At 39.3% G+C, this 22689-nt stretch overlaps 1 protein-coding gene across 1 annotated transcript in view; it reads left to right on the forward strand.

Moving 5' to 3' along the window:
- The first annotated feature begins 411 nt into the window (after positions 1-411).
- atp6v1ba (ATPase, H+ transporting, lysosomal, V1 subunit B, member a) overlaps positions 412-22689 on the forward strand; it is a 35602-nt gene continuing 13324 nt past the window's right edge. Inside the window, exons 1-7 of the mRNA XM_054599609.1 lie at positions 412-641; positions 12517-12572; positions 12852-12950; positions 14416-14509; positions 15164-15241; positions 15844-15983; positions 20920-21021. Coding sequence (XP_054455584.1) covers positions 533-641; positions 12517-12572; positions 12852-12950; positions 14416-14509; positions 15164-15241; positions 15844-15983; positions 20920-21021 — 678 coding nt within the window. The 5' untranslated portion in view covers positions 412-532. The remainder of the gene's footprint in view (positions 642-12516; positions 12573-12851; positions 12951-14415; positions 14510-15163; positions 15242-15843; positions 15984-20919; positions 21022-22689) is intronic.

Raw genomic sequence — 22689 nt, forward strand, 5'->3', positions numbered from 1 at the left:
TATATAAGATAAGATAAGATAAGATAAGATAAGATAAGATAAGATAAGATAAGATAAGATAAGAGAATCCTTTATTAGTCCCGCAGCGGGGAAATTTGCAGGCTTACAGCAGCATAGAGTTAAAGTGCACACAAGAGACATAGTAGAAGAAAGACAAGATAAAAAATAAAAAATGAAAAATAAAAAATAAAAATAAAAAAACAAGTATTATAAATAAGCAATAAAAACAGTAGAAAAACACAATAACTGAAATATTATATTTACAGACACATATGCAAGTGATTCTATTTTTTAAGATATTGTCGTGGCAACGTGTTATGATTAAAAGGTAAAACTCTAAAACCCTAAAACTCTAAACTCTAACGTTACTTAACCATATGTTGCTCAGTCGCCTTCCTGCGCCATCAGCGAACATCCGGGTTCCCCAGTGTCACATGACCAGCGCTCTGCTGTCACTTATGCTGTTCGGAACCAGCTAGAAAAGCACACAGACCAACATCAGCTTTTCAGGTTTCCTGTTCTTAGTCAGACGATGGCAACATTGGTGGCAAACAGGCAGATGGACATCAACGGCATGGCAGCAGCTGCGAGGACACACACCCAGGCTGTGACCAGAAACTACATCTCTCAACCGAGGCTGAGTACGTGACGTTAGCAGGCTGGAGCTAGCTGGAGCTGGAGCTAGCTGGAGCTGGAGCTAGCTGGAGCTGTAGCTAGCTAGCTGGAGCTGGAGCTAGCTGTAGCTGGAGCTAGCTGTAGCTGGAGCTAGCTGGAGCTGAGCTGTAGCTAGCTGGAGCTGGAGCTAGCTGGAGCTGGAGCTAGCTGTAGCTGTAGCTAGCGGCTAGCAAGGTTGCTGTGCTGCATTCAATGACAAGGAAACTGTGAGGATTAAGTGTCCTCACAGCTTCAGTTTGACATTGTGTTAGCTTGGATCCAGGACAGTAATGCATTGTATTAAATATGTAACATTGATGGCACTGTCCAGGATCAGACATTTAGGAATATTCTATTAGCTACAGTACTGGGTCTGTCACGTTATGATGCTAAAATGGTGAATCACGACTACGAACCAGCTAACGTTAGCCGGTTTACGCTGGGAATTAAAAGCGGGTTAAGGTTACAGTTTGGTAGGTTAACGGATCAACATTTGCTTTACATGCTGTAGTTATACGACTAGCTAAGTGTTGTGCGTAAGCTATATTGGTGCTAAATAGCAAATCAGCTAAGCTAGCATGCTAGCTGTAGCTAACAGTGACTAGTCCGTCATCGTCAATAGTTAGTGTTACACTCAACTTTAACTGTGTTCATTAGTCTAACTATAATCCATGTGTTCAATGCATTGTTGTCTATTCTGATGACCAACCATCCTACACAGCTAACGTTACTTAGATGTCACTAGCGAGGTGGATTAGCCAACACTGCAGACAGTCAGCTGACCTGATGACTGTGTCGTGTTTGTGTTCAGTGTGAAGATAAACTGAGATTGGAGCATGTAAAGCAGGTTCTACTGAGCAGCTGTGTTCTTACAGTGTGCCGCTACACGAGATGGATTCCTTCTAAGTGTTCATAGCTTTAGCATGTTTTAAAAGCAGCCTGGTGACAGATGGGATGGTCTCTCATGTGACTGGTCACATGATCAGCCTGCAGTGGTGTTGATGACAGCACAAAACCTGAAGGTTTCTCCTCTTGGTTTTCCTACACTTCGACCCACTATTGTTGATGAAATCTGTTATTTAAATATTTGAGTACAGGTCGTATGCTGTTAGATTATAGTGTTGCTTTAAAGGTTTATCGGTGTTGATGATGATAATAGCGTTATTAGGAAATGTGTTTTGCCATAAAAGTTGTCATATTTGCATAGTTTCAAAGTGTTTCTGTCTTAACGTGGCCGTTTCAATGCAAAATATGTGAGACAGGGTTCATTTGTCTTAAGTGTCCACGGTGAACTACATTATTGTAACATTGACAATTCTTTAATTGTAGACCAGGTCTTGTGGAAAGTGTGAAATGTATATGTGGGCTCTTGTGCTATAGTGTTGAGTGTATTTAAATTAGAAATCAAGACTTACTTACTTTTAAGACAGCAGTGCAATGCTTTTGTGATCAAATCTTTTTTCAGGTATCAATTTTAATAAAATCATGGGGGCTATTGGGATTGACGGTGATAAGTCCAGTCAATGTATTTGCTGTTATTGCCATTATTGTCTTGCAGGGATGCTATGTAAAGGGAATCTGTTGAATAATATCAGTTATTCGATCGAGTGTTTGGTCCATAAAATATCACAATTTTACAAAGCCTAATTTGATGTTGTAAAATCTCTTCTTTTGTCAGACCAACTGTCAGAACCTTAAGATATTTAATTGATATTTGCATGTAAAGAAAATCAGCAAATAATCAACTTACCCCTTCCTTATTATCAGTAGAAAAACATGGAACTTGGCTTGTGTCAAGAGGAGTTGTAGCATTTATTCCCCAACAAATATACTGAACACACTGCATGGCTACGTTTAACAAACTCTCTCTCTCGACTGCACACTCACTAATGTTACGCTTACAACCTACGCAGTCATTATTTTAAGAAGTCGAGAATAGGTGTGCTCCCCCTCCCTCAATTTCATTAACTTGTTTTCTGTGTGTTTTTTTTTGTTTTTTTTAAACATCTAGGCCTAGGGTTGGATAATTTAGGCTTTGCTTTTTTGCACTGGCAGAAACTTTGAGGATGTAAATCTAAAATTGAATGGAATAGGATTTCCTTTCTCAAGGAGCTAGGTTTTAAATAATTTCATTAGTCTTTAGGGTTTGAACAGATCATTTTAGTACCCCATGAATAGTCTTAATGCCTATTTATTACCACCATCCTGATACTGTATGTAAGGAATAGTTGAGTGAATCCCATTGGTTTTAAGGATGTCTACCTTTGAGATGAATGGGAAGGGAAAGGTTAGGCTACAACATATGCTGTGAAGAAAAGGTGCAAAAAATGTTCAATTGTTTTCGTACTCACAAAACAAGAGATTATTTATGAAACGTAATCTACCACTGCTAATAGTTATTATCATGGCTGGTCTAATGGACTTTTTTTTTTGCCATGCTGATTACATTATTTCGATAAACACAGGGAGGTTCACAAATCTTAGTGTTGTTTAACATTCTGCTCTGTGGACCTGAGGTTGAGTCTTTAACGTGACTATGGTTTTTGCTATTGAACACAGCCAGAAAGGTGATGTTTTTTCCCTTTGTGTGAGTGTCAGAAAGGCAAGCATGGACTGAAAGCCTCTTAGCAAACTAAAAGGAAATGACTTAATGGAGCTCGGGCTGTCGTAAAGGCAAGCATGGGGCATGCAACATGTGATAAAACCCTTGTCCTCAAAACATCTAATCATTCTACATCTGAAATTCCCCTCATTTGCTAAATGGCTCACCTTTTTTGCTCATCAAACACATTACTAAGTCGCAGTGGCCCATTCTGATGTTGAAGCAGCAATTCAGAGCCCAAAGATTATCCCAAGCAACTGTTAAGAAATGTTTTATGTGCTCCTCAAACACTGTAGGTGCTGCATTTACAATATGTTTAGCATGTTTTATGACATTGCTGGTGGCTAGAAATGTTGATCCTTTAAGGTCTCTTATACTGCTTTTTATATGAAAGAGAAATTCACAGAGGCCCAGGTCTGCAGGTGTAGTTTTATTGACTTAAGTGCAAAACTATAGAACTTTCACAGAAGAACGTTTATATTACATGAGCCAATGCAAACGCCTGTTCACCAGAGCCGAGTGTCAAGCCCATGTTCGGTCCTGCTCAGCCGGAGGGTTGAGAAGCTATGTCAGATGAGATGATGCACTTTGGGTTTTTTTTTAGATAAAAAGCTAACCAATATGGACTGCAGGGAGTACACATCCAGAGTAGTTTTCAATACTCCTTTTCAGTGGATGGTGCGTCAGTGAATTATGGCTTATTATTCAGGATTGTTGTAATTTTTGAAATTTGTTTGCCAAGCAGAGTGAAGTGGTCCTGTTCCTGTTTTAGTTGACACTTCCTCCTTTTATAGGGTATGTGAATCACATTATGTGCCAAACCGTATTGAGGGACAAATCAAAAATAGAGGTGGTGGACCCTAATGCAGAGTTTCCCCCTCTGTTTTGTCAGCTCCGGCACTCTGAGGGGATTAAACTGAGCATAGTGCTGGGCGGTATGACCACAAATCTGTATCGCAGTATTTTTTTTAAATCTGGCAGTTTCACAGTGGCTTGGCCTTTTATTTTGGTTGATGGTGGCTTATTCTACTGTCAGAAGTAAATTGATAAAAAACAAAAAACATTTTAATGTCATGTATTTGAAAGCTTAAATTACTATAGGATTTGCTTTGCCCCACAAAATTATACAATATACAAGAAATCAGAATGCATGAAATACTTGCAACTCAACACATATCAGTTTATATTAACATGAATTATTTCATCACCATAATAAGTGGTACTGGCAATGGTTCGATATGCGTGTGGTGAGGACTAGGACCGCCCCCTCATTATCAATTAGTAGACTAGGAACACCGTCCTGCTCTGCCGTTTCGTCAACAGCTAAGCTAACAGCTAAGTTAAGTTAGCTGGCCTCTCTTCCCGCATAGAGCTGTGCACACGTCCATTGAATTGAGTTGTGGGTTGCGGGTTGCCAGGTCACGGTGTAGATTGTGTCTTATAGATGATCTGGCAACCAGAAAAACACACAAAACTTATGGATCTGTGTATGGTGATTATTGATAATGAAAATTGTGGCCCATGCAAATTAATGCACTTTACTTGGAGAAACCATAGACTGTATATGAGAAGCAGACGTAGTCATCGTGACGTCAACCATTGGTTTTTGGACTGCAGGTATGAAGCCTTGAGTTTGGCGATTTGGCTGTTGCCATCTTGGAATACGGCTGTCGCCATGATGAATTTGATCTCAACCGATGAATGGAGGTAACCATATTTGGAATGCGTAGGAGAGATGTAGAAATCGCCATATATGGCTCAAGAAGCGGCGCCGTCCTGTCAATCACAAGGTAGCCCCACCCTGTATTGAAGAAGACTTGAAACTAGAGATTGAGACCATAAACTCATGTTAACAATGTTTACTGAGGAAGTAAATCAAGAGTCATTTTCTCATAGACTTCTATACAATGTGACTTATTTTAGCAACCAGATGAGTCGCCCCCTGCTGGTCAGTAAAGTGCCAGTTTTAAGGCACTTCCACATTGGCTTCCCTCGACAGAACCGGAGGTTGGCGCTTGGGAGCAACAACAAAATGGGAGGGTGCTGTGAGATGGCCTTGAAATATGGGAGAAACCAGGGTTAAACCGGATTGTTGGCAGCTACAGTTTGAATGCCTCACAATAAAGACCTGACAGCTACAAATATCAAATGGCCTTAGATTAAGCCATGTCCCTGTTCCGTTAAAGCAAACTGCTGCCTCAGAGTGTAGTGTAGGGAATCCCAGAGACTAGTTCAGACCATTCAGTGTAGCCATTTGCCAGGCATCAAACAGTCCATAAGATCGCAGTGTGGAGATGGTTTTTCACTAGCTTCTTGACTTGTCAGAGCTCTAAGAGAGGCAGCCATTGAAAAGCCGCTGTGAGACAGAGCAGGAAAATAAACAAATAAAGAGATTTCTCATCAGACCAAGTCTTTTCTTTTTAGAGGCCTTTGTCTCTCTCATGTCAAATGCGACAAAAGCTATTAGCCCACGAAATGGCTGGTCTTTGTTTTAGTAGTGCATTCTGTCATTTAGTGCTATGAAAAGACATAGAGCAAGGCGCTATACTTCTTTGTGAAGATTTAATTAATGGTAATAATGTAGTCAAGATAAACAAATGTCTCATCTGTCACCATGAAAGTAATTTCTATAAAATCAATGTTATTTTTGTAACAGTTCTATAATCCACATTCTAATTAGGCTTAAGCAGCTAGCTTGTCAGTAGAAAAGACTCTCCGGGGGCGTTTGCCATTCTTTTCATGAAAGAACATTAAAATGTAGGCTAAGGATTCAACACCATTTCTGTCTGTTGCATGGGCAGAAACCAATACACATGCACGGCACACTTGTTATGCTTGTGCTCATCATTTATATCCTGACATTTTTCATCTTAACATTGGGTGGGTCATTTAGAGAAGTGCCTATTGTCTGGGAAAAAAAAAATCCCCATGTATAAGTCAAGTAATTTCCATAGCAGCAGTGATGAGCGCAGTGTTGGGAAGGGTCTCTGAGTCTTTTTGTGTACACATATAAAGTGGCACCAGGACACAATGCTATACAATTTTCCTTAAGCCTTAAGCCTATTCATTAAAACATTTTGGTTTCTTGTTTCTGGGCTTCGTTAGTGGTAGTAATTAGTAGAGGGGCAATGGATATAAAAGAAACGGTTCGGTTCGTATCACGGAACAGAGTCACAGATCAGCACAGAAGAAAAAAGGGAGCAAATATAAATTTTAGATCCCTATTCACGTTTTTTTGGGCTCGTTATTAATTGTCGATCATTGATGATCCATATTGGCACATACAGACCGCTTTCTTGTGCGGTTATAGCAGCTGGTCTACAAGGATCCAGACTTTTTTTTTTTTATCTGCCACCGCCCAGTAAAGTCAGTAAACCATCAGATTCTAAATGTTATCCGTTTACTTTGTTATAGTTATTTATAGTGTTTTTTCTCTCTCAAAAAAACACACTAAAAATGATAAGGAAATAAAGATTGTATTTTTCTGGATTAAAACCAATCTAGTCATTATTAGTTTTAATCAGATGGTCGGGGGATAGGGCTTTTATTGTGAAAGGCAAGAACGGAAGGATTGAAGCTTCAATGCGCTGCCTGTGACAATGTGGGATCAATAAAGAGTTTGCGGTCTTGCTTCAGACTAAGAAGCCTCAGTGTTATTTTATTGCCTTCATAAGTGTAGGCTCAACTGTTAACCCTGGACTACAGTACTACGCTTTCACATCTAGCTTTGTGAGTCTGCTTTGACGACCAGTTCTTGGACTGTCGGCAAGAGCACTTGTATTTGCAGAGTACATATGAGATTTAAAAAGAAAGGTTGGCCCGGCCACAATGGAAGCTGAGTGTTGCACACAGACCCTGCACCGTTGTCGCACATCGACGCAACTGAAAGATACAGCTCTAAGTAAAACACTGTCTTTCTCAAAATACGGTGTTTCATTTCTAATCTCCTTTTAGCATAGGGAAAACTGCACCATCCTTTACCAAAGGAGATAATCAATCAAACTTTTTTTGTATAGCACCTTTCATACAGGTAGCAGTGTTACAAAATGCAATTAAATAAGATGCTGTGTTAAGGCATGGTCACATACACACACACACACACACACGTATTTATTTCATTGCCTCCGTTTCCCTCTCCATGCCAACCTGACTTAATATCTTTGACAGCTTGCTCTCTTGAGCCGGTTAGGGGATATGAATCTTCAAGGATAATTGTTAATGTACTGCTCGAGTGCCATATGTACATTGTAAGGTGTTGGTAATCATGAACAGGTCCCTCAGTAGTGCACCTAGATTGTGAAAAATGGGAGAAAAAATCTGCAGTTATTGTTCTATTCATTCTCAAGTTGAGCCGAAGCTAATAAAAGGCTAAAGTTATTAAAAGCCATGTACTCGTATAGGTCAACTGACCTACGTATGTCTGCCAGCAATTATCCCTCAAATGCAGCTAAGCAAGGAAACGCTGCTGCTGGCAACACAAAGAGGTATTTCCATTGGATTTCTCAAAATCTGAAGCTTCATATTGTTCTGGCCTTGGTTAAGGGCAGTCACTTTTTATTGAAATTCAAACTTGTTCAAAGCTTTTTTTTTGGGAGGGAAAAAATAAAAACTGTAATGAACAGAATTTAATATTTTCAGACTATAAGCGCAACAGACTGTTTGTGGTAGATTGCCTTGTTGTCCAGCAGATGTAACTCTTTCAGGGTGAACTGATATAGGTATATATGAAGTGGACATATATGAAGTGGACATAGTCTTCATCACGTCATCTATTGGTTCGTGGACTGCCTTTTTGAAGCCTCGTGTTCGGCAACCTCTTAATAACGGCCTTCGCCATTATGTTTTTTCACAAGCAATGGCCGGCTGTTACCATATTTGGATTGTGTAGGAGTGACGTAGAGACGCCGTATACGGCTCAAGTAGCGGCAGCGACCTGTCAATCACAGTTGCCCCGCCCTAAATCATCCCCTGCTTTATGGTCTATTTGTCTCTAAATGGACCATAATTTACAAAATGAACATCATGCTGTATTGAAGAAGACTTTAAACTAGAGATTGAGACCATAAACTCATGTTTACAATGTTTACAATGTTTACTGAGGTAATAAATCAAGTGAGAAGTAGTCATTTTCTCATAGACTTCTGTACAACCAGAGGAGTCGCCCCCTGCTGGTCAGTTGGATTTTTACAATGAGCAAGAAACCTCTGAACATCGATATGGCATATGAATGTTGTATTACAGTAGACTCAAAAAACCAAAAACCTTTCCTAGAGTGAATAATGGTGATCTTCTTATCGGGCGTCATGGTTTGTGTTTTACTCAGCTACTGTAAGTGTTGAGATGAGGGTAAATAAATGATCCTGACTGGATAATTTATCCACTGCTACCTTTTTTTTTAACATCAACTTTCAATGAAAAAAGTGTATCATGGAACTTCGTGAAATAGGGCAGAATTGAATCTATTGTTTTGTGTCCAGGGACAACCAAGACTGTCAACCAGGAGACTGGTGTTGACACTTAGTTGTTGCCTTAAGCTAACCATTCGTGGCTTTCATGCCTCAACCCAACCGTTTGTGCATTTGCTGCCTAAACCTAAGTTGTCATGAAAGGGAAGTTGTTCTGAGTGACACTAAAAGAACCCATAATTCGTGTCCCTGAACACGAAACCAATGGATTTTATTTTGTGACTATTTCATGAATTGCTGTGAGGCTGTGTTGCACTGACAACATAGCAAGGCTGTAGAATGAGTCTGAGGATTTCAGTCATTTTATCATGTTGTGTGTGTGGGTGTGGGTGAGAGCTGGTTGTAGGTTTGAAGCAATTAGCATTCCCATGTCCAATGGGGCTGTGGGAATCCCTTGAAGTAGAGGCTAAGACGTGATTGTGAGGCTGCACATCACAGCAGCGACTGCTTTGTAGCGCTCATTTATTGTCAGAACGATGATGCACCCAATCTCCACCCAGCTCTGAACCCCCCCCCTTTCAGCTGGGAAATTGAATTGTGTTGGAATGCTCTGTGCCTCTTTTCTCTGGCACTTGAAAGGGCTCTTTAGTATTTCACACCAAGGTGTCCTTCAGGGTGCGAGGTCAGGCTACCAAAACAGCTTCTAGTGGCGGATTAGGACCAATTAACATCTTTGTACACAAAGGGCTCTGGCAGCTGAACAGGCTGCAGGGTGACCCATACCGCTGTTGCATGCCAAGCTAAGGGACTGCTGCACTTGAGCTGAAGTAGCAAAAGAGGGGTGGAGAAAGTTTTCCAAACCTAATGGGAAATGTTGCTACTTCACACCTAATGGCCATATAGCCCTTTGAGCAATCGTTATCTTGTGAAATGAGAGAGCAAACCACTTTTTTTTTTAACATCACATTTATACGGCAGAGTGTACCATGAACATTTTTTTTCTTTCTTAAAACAAGGGGCTACTATATATGGCCAGGGTTAGGCCTTTAATCCCTCTGGGACTACCCATTCAATTATTATACACACTTCAGTCTTTATGACACCAAATGGCGTATTCATTTGCTAAAAAGAATCAAGCTTAATAACAAAAAACTATTAGGAAGTAGCAACGGATGATGTACTGCATGCTGTATTTGACATTTCTTAATTTTAGGTAGTTGGCCTAATTTTACCCAAAGCGCAACAATTAAAGGAATTTTGAGGCCATTACCTATGTCAGTATTTGAGAGTTTAAAAGATCCAGTAATTAACAGAATACTGCAAATATTTATTAATTAATTCATTCATACAAATATTTAGAGATGTCTTAAATAAAATATATAACCTGTATATATATATACATATATATACATATATATATATATATATATATATATATATATATATATATATATATATATATATATATATATATATATATATATATATATATATATATATATATATATATATATATATATATATATATATATATGTATATACTCACTCTTACATTTATTTTTACAGATCATTTGTGTAAAGCTGTTTTAGGGAATATTAATATTAGACAATAGGAGTTCAATTATTAAACCATGTCCCCATTCAGTTACTTTCCCCCCACTGCTGAGCAAGGTCTTGTAGAACAAACAGAAATGTGTGTGAGAACTTGAGTCATTCACCAGAATGTGAGCCCTGAGGCACGAACTGAGATAAAGGAAGGCTGTTTAGAGTAAAACTCATTTTATTTTGCAGAGGAAAATGTTTTTTTTTATATTTGTGGTGCCCTTGGTTTTTATCATCACACTTGAGCCATCTTTTCTCTTGCTCTCTCAATAGTCCCTGCCCCACCCTCCCATCACCACCTCCCACTACACCCTCAACACACGCATTCACTGGCTGTCTGGCTAATAGAGGGGGAAAAGCAGGTGTGTGTGGGAAATGGCTGCAATACTGTAGCACATTGACAGGTTATTTTGTTGGCCTCTGCCTAATTAGTGGCATAGTGGATGCACCCTGCTAAGCTTTAGTGCTTCATGTTCGTACCAGTCTGCTCTAATTTCCTCGTGCCTTTGATATAGGCCTAGAGATTGGCGGTTGGCACATAAATAGGAACACCAGACCATGATAGAAAACCCAGTGGAAACAATGCCAGTCTGCAGATGTGCACAGGTTGCAAACGCAACTTCAATTGGCTTCCATGTCAGCAGAGTAGGGATACTAATTTTGATTTTGATTTTCTGACCCTCAGCCGACCCTCGTTAAAAGAGCGTTAACCGTTAAGATCAGTCCCTTGCATGCAGGGTGCTGTGGTTGAAGTGATAACAAGCATGCATATGTATGTATGTATGTATGTATGTATGTATGTATGTATGTATGTATGTATGTATGTTTTAAATCAAAAATCTTTAAATATGATCATTTAAGCATTATGACCAAGATATATACTGAGCAGGACATTTAAGACTTGAAGAATAAACTTTGCTGTGTGTTGAATAACTCTAAAACGGTACCACTGGCTGCATGAAAGTCCAAATGAACATGCTTTTTTGTTATAGCAGCTGGTATACAAGGCACCAGACAATTTTCTTTCACCACCGTCCCAAGAAATATTTACAACTTACATTTGTTCAGGCTTCACAAGTGGTTGCATACAGTTGGCTAGCATTACCATGGTTACCTGTCTCCAACTGGCAGAGGCTTTATGGAAGCGACGTGATAATTTCTGCGGAAAGATACATACTACTGTTTATTTACATTAAGTATGTTGAACAACGGTAGTCATGAATGATCAGGTGCTTTTCATACAAATTTCATGAACTTTGAATGCATCAGTCTTTGTGTTTTGTATTGTGTGTTTCCAGTTGAGGTATGTGTGTTTTTACAAAGGCCCATATAGGACTAGCTTCATAGCTGGTATGCTTGCTGTGTTGCATTGGTTCATGTTTTGTAGTTGTTCCTATGAAAATCATAATGGAAGATATAATGGATAATTATCCAGTGTTTTTCTTTCTAGTTTAACCAGCACCACCAGTTTCATTGGAATTAAATCTCAATTTACCTTTATAGTATCATTCACAGAGGGGTAACAAAGAAATAGTTTGCTGTAAACTGTTGTGGATTGATAATAACATGTTCTGTATAAAGCATTTTGTGCTTTTGTGACATTAAGTATGTATAACCTATTGAAGTTAGTCCAAGTTCTCTCAGATGTTGATAGAAATACTGCCAAATATAACAATGACCGAATCATAGAATGGTATGCAATTGGAATGGAAAAGCAAATTGCTGCTTCATCTTATTGATGATTAAAGAAAGAGGCTGCAGCTGAAGTTCAGGAAAATGGCAGTTTTTCCTCCAGTATTTGATGTGTTGTGTCCATGGAGATCTAGTATGTTCTTTCAGTACACTACGCTGCATTATTATGGTTTGGGAAGGCCACAGGCTATTTCCACTAACCTTCATCAATGATGACCATTCAATTAGTGCTCTATTATTATTATGAGGCTCAGAACCAACCACATGTCTGTGTAATTGTATGCACTGTACAAGTGAATTTCATGCATTTTTTCCTGACATTTGCCTTCCTCTTGACATTTGGGCCTGAAGTGCATGAAAGCTGTTTAAATTTCAACATGAAAGGTCAGCTTGTGATTAATAACAGTGTTGGTTGTAAGGATGTCTGCTTGTTCTCATGTGGATTTATAGCTTTCAGCTGCACAAAGAAACGGGTATATGTACAGCATTACCTACGATATGTTCCTGTCTTGGGGCCTGTTGAAATTAATGAATTAACTGTGGAACTCTTCTGTTTTTCAGCCTACTCTACTGTGTCGGGTGTAAATGGGCCCCTGGTGATCCTGGATAATGTGAAGGTGAGGCTGTTTGAGCTTTGTTAAACGTTATATCCATGAATGAGACTCATATTACTACTGCTAATACTGCGCTATTTGCCTATTGTGAAAATCCATTGGGAGAATTTATTAATGAGGTTGCCATTGGCAACATTACCACCCATCAAACTGTTAAGTGTTTTTAGAAGCCAATGTAAATGACCACTATATCATCATGATATAGATCTACACTTGTAGTTCTTCTCTAAATGTACTTTACAGGCAGCTGTAGTGAAACTGTGTTGAATCTTTTTGAACCAGTTCCCCAGATACGCTGAGATTGTTCACCTGACCCTGCCGGATGGCACCAAGAGGAGTGGGCAAGTCCTGGAGGTGATTGGAAGCAAGGCAGTTGTCCAGGTGAGAAATCCAAAATTGCTGACTGACTGGCTTCTGTTGCACCTTACCCAAAGCTGAAAATAGTCACAATTTACTCCTGCAAGGGTAGCATTAGAACCCAGTGCAATACCAAAGTGGGAAAAATGCAAACAAAAAACAAGATAACAATAAGGTGCAAATCCAAAATACATACAGTCTATACAATACCAAAGTCGTTTTAACAGTATGGATCACAAAATACATTGTAATAATTTGTGTTTGTTATGATTTGTCAAAAAAACTGTTCAATTAACAAGGTCGAAGGTCTCTTCTTAATATTTCACCCTCATTGGGGAAAAAAAAAAAAAAAAAAAAAGATTCTATGAATATGCAAATATTCAAACGTTTAACTGATGGATGCAAGAGGTCTCCTACGTCACTGAAAATTCCCACCTCACAGTATGTATGCAGAAAGTTTCAAGTGTCGTTACACTTGTCCAAGTTACATACTGATTTCTGTCTTCAATAGGAACAAATGGGCTTGGAGCTAGACAGTGAGGGTTGCCATTTTGTGACTTTTGGTTGCCATCAGTGGCAACCACTTTTTTTTTTCACACAGGCATCTCTTTTGGAGACAATGGTGAAGCAAATGAAGTTGGACAGTGGGGTGACCAGCTTTTTAATTGACCCTGTCTCACAGCTGCCCGGTCTTGTGAACAGCAGCACAAAAATTACTCTGGACTCTGATATTATTTACTTTACAACTCTTAAGACCCTAATGATTTAAATAAGGGCCACTCAAATGTTCATACTTGGAAGTTTACAGACCGCTCCTTCCCAATGGAAATGCCAAATTAAGTTGTAATTTGGCCACTACGAGAAGCGGCTTCAATGCCTGGCGCTGGTCCTGGGGGGTTTGGTTCAAGGTAGCACATCCTACAGAACCACAGGGGCCAGCACTGAAGATTGAAGCTAAATGAGCGGGCTCAGCGACACAATGAGATGGAGAATGCGAGAGTAGGCACACCCATTGATGAACACCACCATTCACAAGATCTTCATTAAGAATGTGATGACTGGTATCCAGCCTAGCAACCACTTTGAAATGTTGGTGCTGAGTCCTGGATCGCTGTGAAATTGTAATCGTCCTTTGTCCCCAGAGAATAACTCCTATTACCAAGGTTGATTCTCTTACTTTTCCTCTAGGGCCTTGAGCAGGTTGACATTTGTGATCCAGAGTAAAAATGTTTGTGCCAACTATTTGAAGCATTGCCATTAAATTTCCAACAGATGTTCCAGGTCCTTAGAGGATACTCTATGATGACTTAGGTGATACTCTGGCTTTACCTCTAGCTTCAGCAGCAGGTCAACGTTTTTAACTGTGCTGTGATATAGTTCCAATCTGGTTAAAATGATGTGGACTAAACCTGCCACTAACCATGGCAGCGAAACTTGTCTTTAGATTTTATTTTAACCTTAATGACTTGCTATGTCTGTGTTTGTTCAGGTGTTTGAGGGAACATCCGGCATCGATGCCAAGAAGACGGCGTGCGAGTTCACTGGTGATATTCTTCGTACCCCAGTGTCAGAGGACATGCTTGGTATAAAGACCTGATTTTCACATTGCATAACTAAACCAAACACTCTACAAAATGAAATAAATATTCCTCTGATTAGTCCACAGTTCGGGTGTGTTTACAGCCACACAGTTCACCCCTTTCATCCCTTTATCTTTGAAACACAAAGATTAAATTTTAAAGCATGTTGAGTGGTGTTTAAGGTGTTATACTACATTTTCCTTCAATATGCTTATTTTACTTACTTTTCAATCTACTCAGTAAATGGTAAAAGCAAAATAGCACTGAATCAAACCTTTTTGTCTCAATGTTCTTGAATGTTTCAATCAGTGTGATTATCTCAGCACAGCACAAGGTTACATTTATTTCAATAGCAGCAGAAAGTAAACCTGCTTTTGTTTTTCAAGTATCATTAATCATGTCCATGAATTTATAATTACATGTACTTGTTACTTGTAGACTCAACAAGAGCCATCAGAGCCACTCTAATCTGTTTAGAGTCTGATACAAAACAGAATGGATCAGATGTGGTTGGAAGCGTCATCTAATGAATTTCATTTGATGTGTGTTTCTCAGTGATTATCTCTGAATTCAACTTCTAGAGAAAACAAATAGTTGTATTTATCAAATAAAAGACGTTATTTGCTTGGCTCAAAGTACAAAATCTTCCTCTTTCAGGGCGGGTGTTCAATGGCTCAGGCAAACCCATCGACCGTGGGCCCAATGTTCTGGCTGAGGACTACCTGGACATCATGGGTATGACCTGTTGACTTCCTGTTGTTTTCTAGGATATGTTATCTTACAAGATAGCTCCATTAAGAAAACACTTTCATCAATAAGATTCAAAACATGCTGATAAGCTCACCCGTCAAATGTCCCACATAAGGTGTGCATATTTTTGGTTCATTGTCTGTAACGCTGACATATAAAAACTATCAAGTACAGATGCAGCCACCTGGATTTTCCACTCACAGCCGGCTACCAGAGCGGAGCTATCCACCTGTAATCGGATCACCCTCGATGCATGTTAATGGCGGATGTGAACAGACCCTGTGCTTCTTAACATGTGAATTAGAATTGGTTTACTGTATGCATTCAAAAATAAAGAATGAGAACGGCTTCAGAGCTCCAGGAGCCCGGGTCTTGGAGCCAGATTAGTGGGTCCGCCCATTGACTTCAGGCTAATGTTTGCAACACTATTTGTTCACTTTATTTAAAAAAAAAAAAACAGTATTTCTGACACAATTTGAACCTGGTGTTACTAAAAATGTTCATATAGAGTTTATTAATTGAACTAAAATTCCTTTATAACGATCAGGTTCCCAGTGATTTGTCTAATGTAGCTTTTCTGTGTTCAGGTCAGCCCATCAATCCTCAGTGTCGTATCTACCCCGAGGAGATGATCCAGACTGGCATCTCAGCCATCGATGGCATGAACAGCATTGCCAGAGGACAGAAGATCCCAATTTTTTCTGCTGCTGGGCTGCCCCACAACGAGGTAAGACCACCAAACCACTTTATTTAATCAGCTACAGGAAAGATTCCTCTGATGCCTGCTTACCATCATTCTGGGAATATTCTCTGAATTGAAAGTAAAGTAGTATCAGAAGTTCAGCATCCGTTGTTCATGAGGATTACAAGTTTGAAAAGTCAAGAAATATCTGGGGGTGTTAGAAAGAAGTGATCTTGAGGCTTGATCTTGAGTCCCTACTAGTGTCACACACCCGCCTTTTCCAGTTGGGATTCCAATCTTTGCTAAGTGAAACAACAACAACAACCTCATAGCTATAATCAGTCAGAGTTGATTTATAATATTATATATTTGCCAAATAAATAATAGTTTTCAGCTTTTGAGAATGTTCACAGCTCATATCTCACAGCTTTGAGCTGGCTATTACATCATTTTGGAGCATAGGTAAAAATTCTGTCCTCCCTTTTTCTTGTGTGTATAAGTGTGTACGCAATATAGGTCGGTCCCACAACCATAAAGAGCTTCAAAACAATTAAAAGAACCTCAAAGTCTGTTCTAAAAGACACTGGGAGCCAATTGAATGTCTCTTAAACCGGGGTAACATGCTCCTCCATCCTTGTTTTGGTTAAAAGTTTTGCAGCACAGTTTCAATAAGTTGACATTATTTAATTTGGTTGTTTCAGAGAACCAGCAAAAAGAGCATTGCAATAAACGTATCTATTTGAAATAAAAGCCTGAATACGTTTTTTCAGCATCTTTCAAAGGATAGGAACGACTGTACGAGTGATAGGAAGCTGTTTTGATCACCTTTGTACATGAAGGCAAATTTCATTCTGAATCTAAAACAACTTAGGCTTGTCTTTTTTAGTGTACGCCGTATCACATAGTCTTTTCATGTATTCTGTGACATTTTATTTTGCAGGGATTTAGCGAATTTAATGCAAGGCGTGTTCTCCCCAAGCGCAAAATTTCCCTCTCGACAATATTTTTTCAAGGGCACCGTCACTGCACGTAAGTGATAAGTTTAAAGATCTCTTTTTTTAACCAATCACAAGCCTGACCTTTCTCAAGGGCTGGCTCTGCGCTAAAAGAAAGTGTATAGAAAGAACTGGCTATGAGCGACTAAATGCCAGGAAATGTTAAATGTCATTGTGCAATATTCAACAGTCCCACAACTACAAGCAATATTCCATTACATAGAGATCACTCCTCTCCACTGACAGTATGCATTATAGTTACAAGACATGATGGCAGCATGTATTGCAGTAGTTCGTCACAAAATAACTCAACTATCTCAATGCTTAAATATGAAATGTAATCCTTTTATTTTTTTCTCTTTATAATCATTACTCAAGCAAATGGCAAACTGGCAATAAACTCAGTTACTTAGCTTTACCTGAAACTAACTAGCTATACATGTTCCCAAGGTCGAGAAAGAACCTCCATACTCAAATTGCAATTTGTTTTTAATAGATCAAAGTTGTTTCCACTTGGAGTGCCAAAATCTAAAGAGAAAAGCCCACGGATGATTTTGTGTTTATTTCTGTGGCAATCTCACAATGGAAATGTTTAACATTGATGAGTCAGGTCATCCATGTGTGTCAGCTGTTCTCCTCAGTGTCCCATGACAACAATATGACTTCTGCTTCCTTACCAGGGTTTTTCATACCTCACAATAGAAATGCATGACTCAGTTGGCCCGCTTAAATTACAAGTGTGTTACACACTAGAATATCTCCTGTTGTATGAAGCTGTTAAGATGAATTCAAACATTAGACTGAAGTTAATTGGTAAGTTACGTAGTTATGGTTACCAACTTAGCAAAATTAAAAAACGGGAGAAAATAATCCATCAGCAGGAAAAACCAAGTCTGTTTATGGGGTTGATACCTAACCCTTAGAGAACCATGGAGACCTCTTTGTGTCTTTTTTATGGGGGGGATGATGCAGTGATGGAACACAATTAGGAATTTGGTTTCATTTCAGCTCTTTGCAAGTCTTCACTATGTTTTGCTGTCATTTACTGTCGGTGTTTGTTTCTCTCCTCTCCTATGATCTCTGTGTTTCACTGAGGGCGGAGCTTACTCACACTGTCAGTCTGCCACCAATGTCAGCTTGTCATTAATGAGGGCTGGAAAAAAAAAACCTGGGTGCGGCCACTAAGTGTGTTGGGAGATACAGTAACTTCAACCAAGTAGGAGTAGAAGCGCTATGATTTATTTACATCACAGTACAATTGTAATGCACTGCAGAAGGATTTGTTTTATTTTTGCACTGCTTATGTACTGAGGTGTCTCACACAGAGCAGTATAAGGAAATGGAGATGCATTGAGGCGCATCAAGAATCATTGACAGGTGAACTGTTATCGAATCGTGAGGGCAGTGAAGAAGGCATAAGGTTTACACTGTTATAGCAATTTTGCCTTTTATTTGAACTGTTCAGGTTGTTAGCAGCGTTAGCTGATAGCCGTCGGCCCAGTCGCCTCCATGTTGAGAGCCCTGTGGAGGCAATACCTCTGCTCTGAATATAGTATTGAGAACGGAAAGAGAGTGAGGTAATTCTTCCAGCAAAATGGAGATTTTATACACTAGTTTAAGTAGCAAGTCTTTGGAAATCATTTCAAGGCAAAAACAAAAATCTGATAAAATGAAATAAACAATGGCCACAGAGACAACACAGTTGTATTTGGCAAAACAATATTTCTTATTTCAATCTACTGGAGCACTCCAGCACAGCTGAGGTCCCTTGTGTGTTGGACCATTGGCTGTTCATGATGCTCTTGAGCTAAAAAAGAGAGGCTTTGGAAACCTATGTGGACCCCTGCATTCTTCTTTTCACTCCCACAGTCCTGTACACATCAATGCTCAGGGACAAAATGTAGTGCATTACTGTGGAAATGGTTTGCAATTGTCAGTCAGTAAGAGCATTCTCTGGCAAAGGTTTTGGTATCCACTAAAACCTTATATATATTGTGTATATCTAGATCTATATATATATATATATATAGATATAGATATATATATATATATATAGATATATATAGATATAGATATAGATATATATCTAGAGAGATATAAACTTCATTTTGATCGGTCACCATCAGTTGATCCCAAATTGTAAGTGGAAATATGAAAAATCATATCAATCTTAGTTTCTGTGAAAGTAGGAGTAGTTGAAAATATAAAAGTGATGGATTTTGAATAAATCTAATCAGTGTGTTGCCTGTTTTTGACTGGGAATCTCAGCATGCATGTTAAAAACAATGGTCAGTTCTATAAATGCACTGTTAAACTCTTTTAAGGTAATTTTTCTCTCCCTCCCTGTCACTAGAACTAACCTGATATTTGATGGAATATTTTCCATGGTATTTTTTATATTGGACATTTCATATTTTGAATAATTGTACGCTTTTATGAATAAAGTCAGATTTTGGTTTAAATCATAGCAGATTGTAACGTTAACCATTCAATTGTTGTTTGATGTTGTTTTTTTAAATTAGTTCAAGCTTGTGTTTTTTTTTCCTTACAAAGTATATTTAAGCTTTTACTAAAATGTAGAGAAACCTGAAATCATTCCATAAGCTCTGGAGAAAGTAAAGAGAAAAGAATTCTGGGTCAGTCTCAGCGGTCTCATCAATCTTGTTTCCAGCAACAGCAGGCCGCTGCTTTCAATGTAAAACCCAATGTACACTACCTGATACCGCACCATACAGCAGACGCACACTGTGAGCAACTAGCCAGTTAACAGAGTGGAGCATTTAGCACCTCCTGCTCTAAAGCTGCTGTGGTGAATTAACATCAGAGTGGTAGTCACACACAATGAGACTCCTACTGCTTGACTTGAGTTAGTATTAGAGTGAAACTTTTACTGAGCAGATCTGTCATAGCATCCGTTTCTTTAAACACTTATTGTGTTACATGAGCATGAATACGGCCATCAACCCCAATCCCATCCACAGTTAGAAAGTGAATGATCAAAAGGGTCCCACTGCGGAAGCGGCCAAATAACCACAGCGAGTGTTGTCCGCCTAATGATGACCCTCTTGTCGTGCCATCGGGATGGTGTGAAAACTTGGCTCATTGTTTCATTAAGCACATGTCACAGGGGTCATGAATGTGGTGGTCTCCTCTATGGGCCAGGTGCCTGAACTAGGGGTGCACAGAGAGGTCAGGACCGATCAACACCGGGGCCATGACATTATGTGATAGGCGTGAAATTCCTCTTTCATTCCACAAATTCATGAAGTATCACACCGACTCTTCCCTGTACTTGATTTAATGTTTTCAGTAACGACATCGGTTGTGGTTTGTGCTGTAACACATTTCTAAAATAATTGAAGACTACAAGCTGATATTCTACATCTGTGTAAATGATAAATGGTTTTAGCTCCAAGCTAATTGATTCTTACTGAAAATAATATGTAGTTAGATTATTCTTCTTTTTTTAATAAAGCTCAATTTCCTCAAAACAGAATAAAGGCGTGCATAGTAAGAAGGCTCCACCTGTTATTGCATTGTGTTGGATCCATTTAATTAGTATTTCCTATCTTGTGTTGCTCATCTAGTTTTCAGGGTAGAGCTACAGCTTGTAACTGAAAGCTATAGTGTTTCTGCATTCTATCTGACAACATATTATAATCAAATCTTTGAGTTTTGAGAAGTTATTTTAACCTTAGGATCTTGCAAATGTTAAAAGCTAAATCTAATTGTATATGATAATGGATTCAAAAAGGATTTGCAGACTCAATAAGCAGACTTAATACTGGATTCGGATTCCACGAAATGTTGTGGAATCCCAACTGTACTTGACCGACACCCTCAGACAGAAATAGAAAGTTACCAGTCACGTTCTCACAAAATGATACATGGCTACCTCTAAGTTTACATTGGATATGTTATTAAAGACTGTGGGTCGGCCTTGAGAACACTGTGCATTCTAAATCCCACTGTTTGTTTTCTCCCAGATTGCTGCCCAGATCTGTCGCCAGGCCGGCCTGGTGCAGAAGTCCAAGGATGTGATGGACTACAGTGATGATAACTTTGCCATTGTCTTTGCAGCCATGGGGGTAAGCGGACAACCCCCCACATCTGTGACTCTAATCCCCTTTTAACCCTGACGTGACACCCTGTCCCTTCTCTCCCGCCCCGCTGTCTGTCTTTTATTCACCAGGTGATTTGACTTTTAAGTCCCTCTTGTTACTTCTGCACCTCTGAGCATATCCCTGTTCATGTAGACCGGTTACTAATTCAACAGGCCCTTTAACGCTGTCAGACCCACAGTATCAAGTTCTCTGTTCCTCAGCTGCTCCTCCTGTTCCCCCGATTGTAACAGGTTGACCTGTACCACAAACACACACACACACTTGCTTCACTTGCTAAATACTAATCCTTCCGTCTTCCACTTCTCCGCCAATTCACATCCCATTGTGGTTAATCTAGCAGGAGAGAAAAGCAGTGTTAGGGATTTATTCAAGTCAACTCATGGATATGCATTTTCTAAAAGGACAAACTGAAGGACATTGTGTTCACAATAACTGCAATGAATCTGTTTAATGGTTAAAAAACAAAACACCAAGTAAAAACCCAAGACTGTTATGTTTACCCTGAGTATACATTTTTATTCAGCCTATGGAATGACTACTGATCAAATTTAGTCTTGGTCTCATAACGGTTTGATTAAAAACAAAGAACTTACCAAAAATCAATGAACTTTGGTCTAGTATGTAAAGATTTAAAATGTATTGTAATCGTCACATACATACATGAAATTTGACCCATCCTTAGCACTTAGAAACAGCGAGCAACTTGGGGCTCAAGGACCCCTCCACATGCACACAGTAGGAACAAACCGCTCAAGCCCCTGAGCAACAGTCATGACCATGTATATCAAAATTATTGCTGACCATATTAAAGTGGCCATTAAGCTTTCCCACTTTTTCCCTCTCCTTTAGTGTGTTTATATATATATTTTTTTTTTTACATGTACAACCTGAAGTCCACGCCTAAAAGGAGTTACCCTCCCCCTCAGAAACACTGCTCCTGAGCTGCCTCAAACGGTTCCATTGAATTCTCTTTCACTTCTGTAACTTTATGAGGTCATAATGTAACGGAAGTGACGTAAAACGCCCCAGCTAGTTTGGCCCTAAAACAACAAAAGAGGGAGATGGAGCTGAAGCTCACATCTACCATGGCATAGTGGTTACCCCAGGCCTGGGTTTGAATCCCATTGTGACCTGTTGTTCATTTGTCATGCTCCGGAGGGAATTTTTTTTTTTTTGAAATGTGAAACGTTGACCAATCACAACAGAGCGGGCTAGCTGACCAATCAGGGCAGACTTTGCTTTCTGGAGGGAGGAGCAAGCGCTACAGCGGAGCGTTTCAGAGAGAGGGTGAGAAGAGGTGCTGCAGGACAGCCAGGATGAGAAAAACAAGGAGGATTAACACATGTAAACATGTTGTAACTGTAACTTCAGATAAAAAAAATGCACCTGGAAAATAGCATAATAGGGCCTGTTTAAGAATTCTAAGTGCTTTTCCATCAAAAATGCCAAAACTCCCACTTTCAGCCTCTCAGTTGTGAGGATTTGCTGTTTAAAAATCAGTTGAAGCAAATATGGGCCTTCAGCAGTCTGAGTTAGTCAAATCAAGTGGGGAGCTTCCAAAGTTACTGTCTTATAGTACATAATATCCCGGTTTTGTCTCCTAGCAAAACAAAGGGCTCATTTTGTACTAAA

The sequence above is a fragment of the Anoplopoma fimbria genome, chromosome 6 (genome assembly GCF_027596085.1).
Source record: "Anoplopoma fimbria isolate UVic2021 breed Golden Eagle Sablefish chromosome 6, Afim_UVic_2022, whole genome shotgun sequence".
In the NCBI taxonomy this organism is placed as follows: Eukaryota; Metazoa; Chordata; class Actinopteri; order Perciformes; family Anoplopomatidae; genus Anoplopoma; species Anoplopoma fimbria.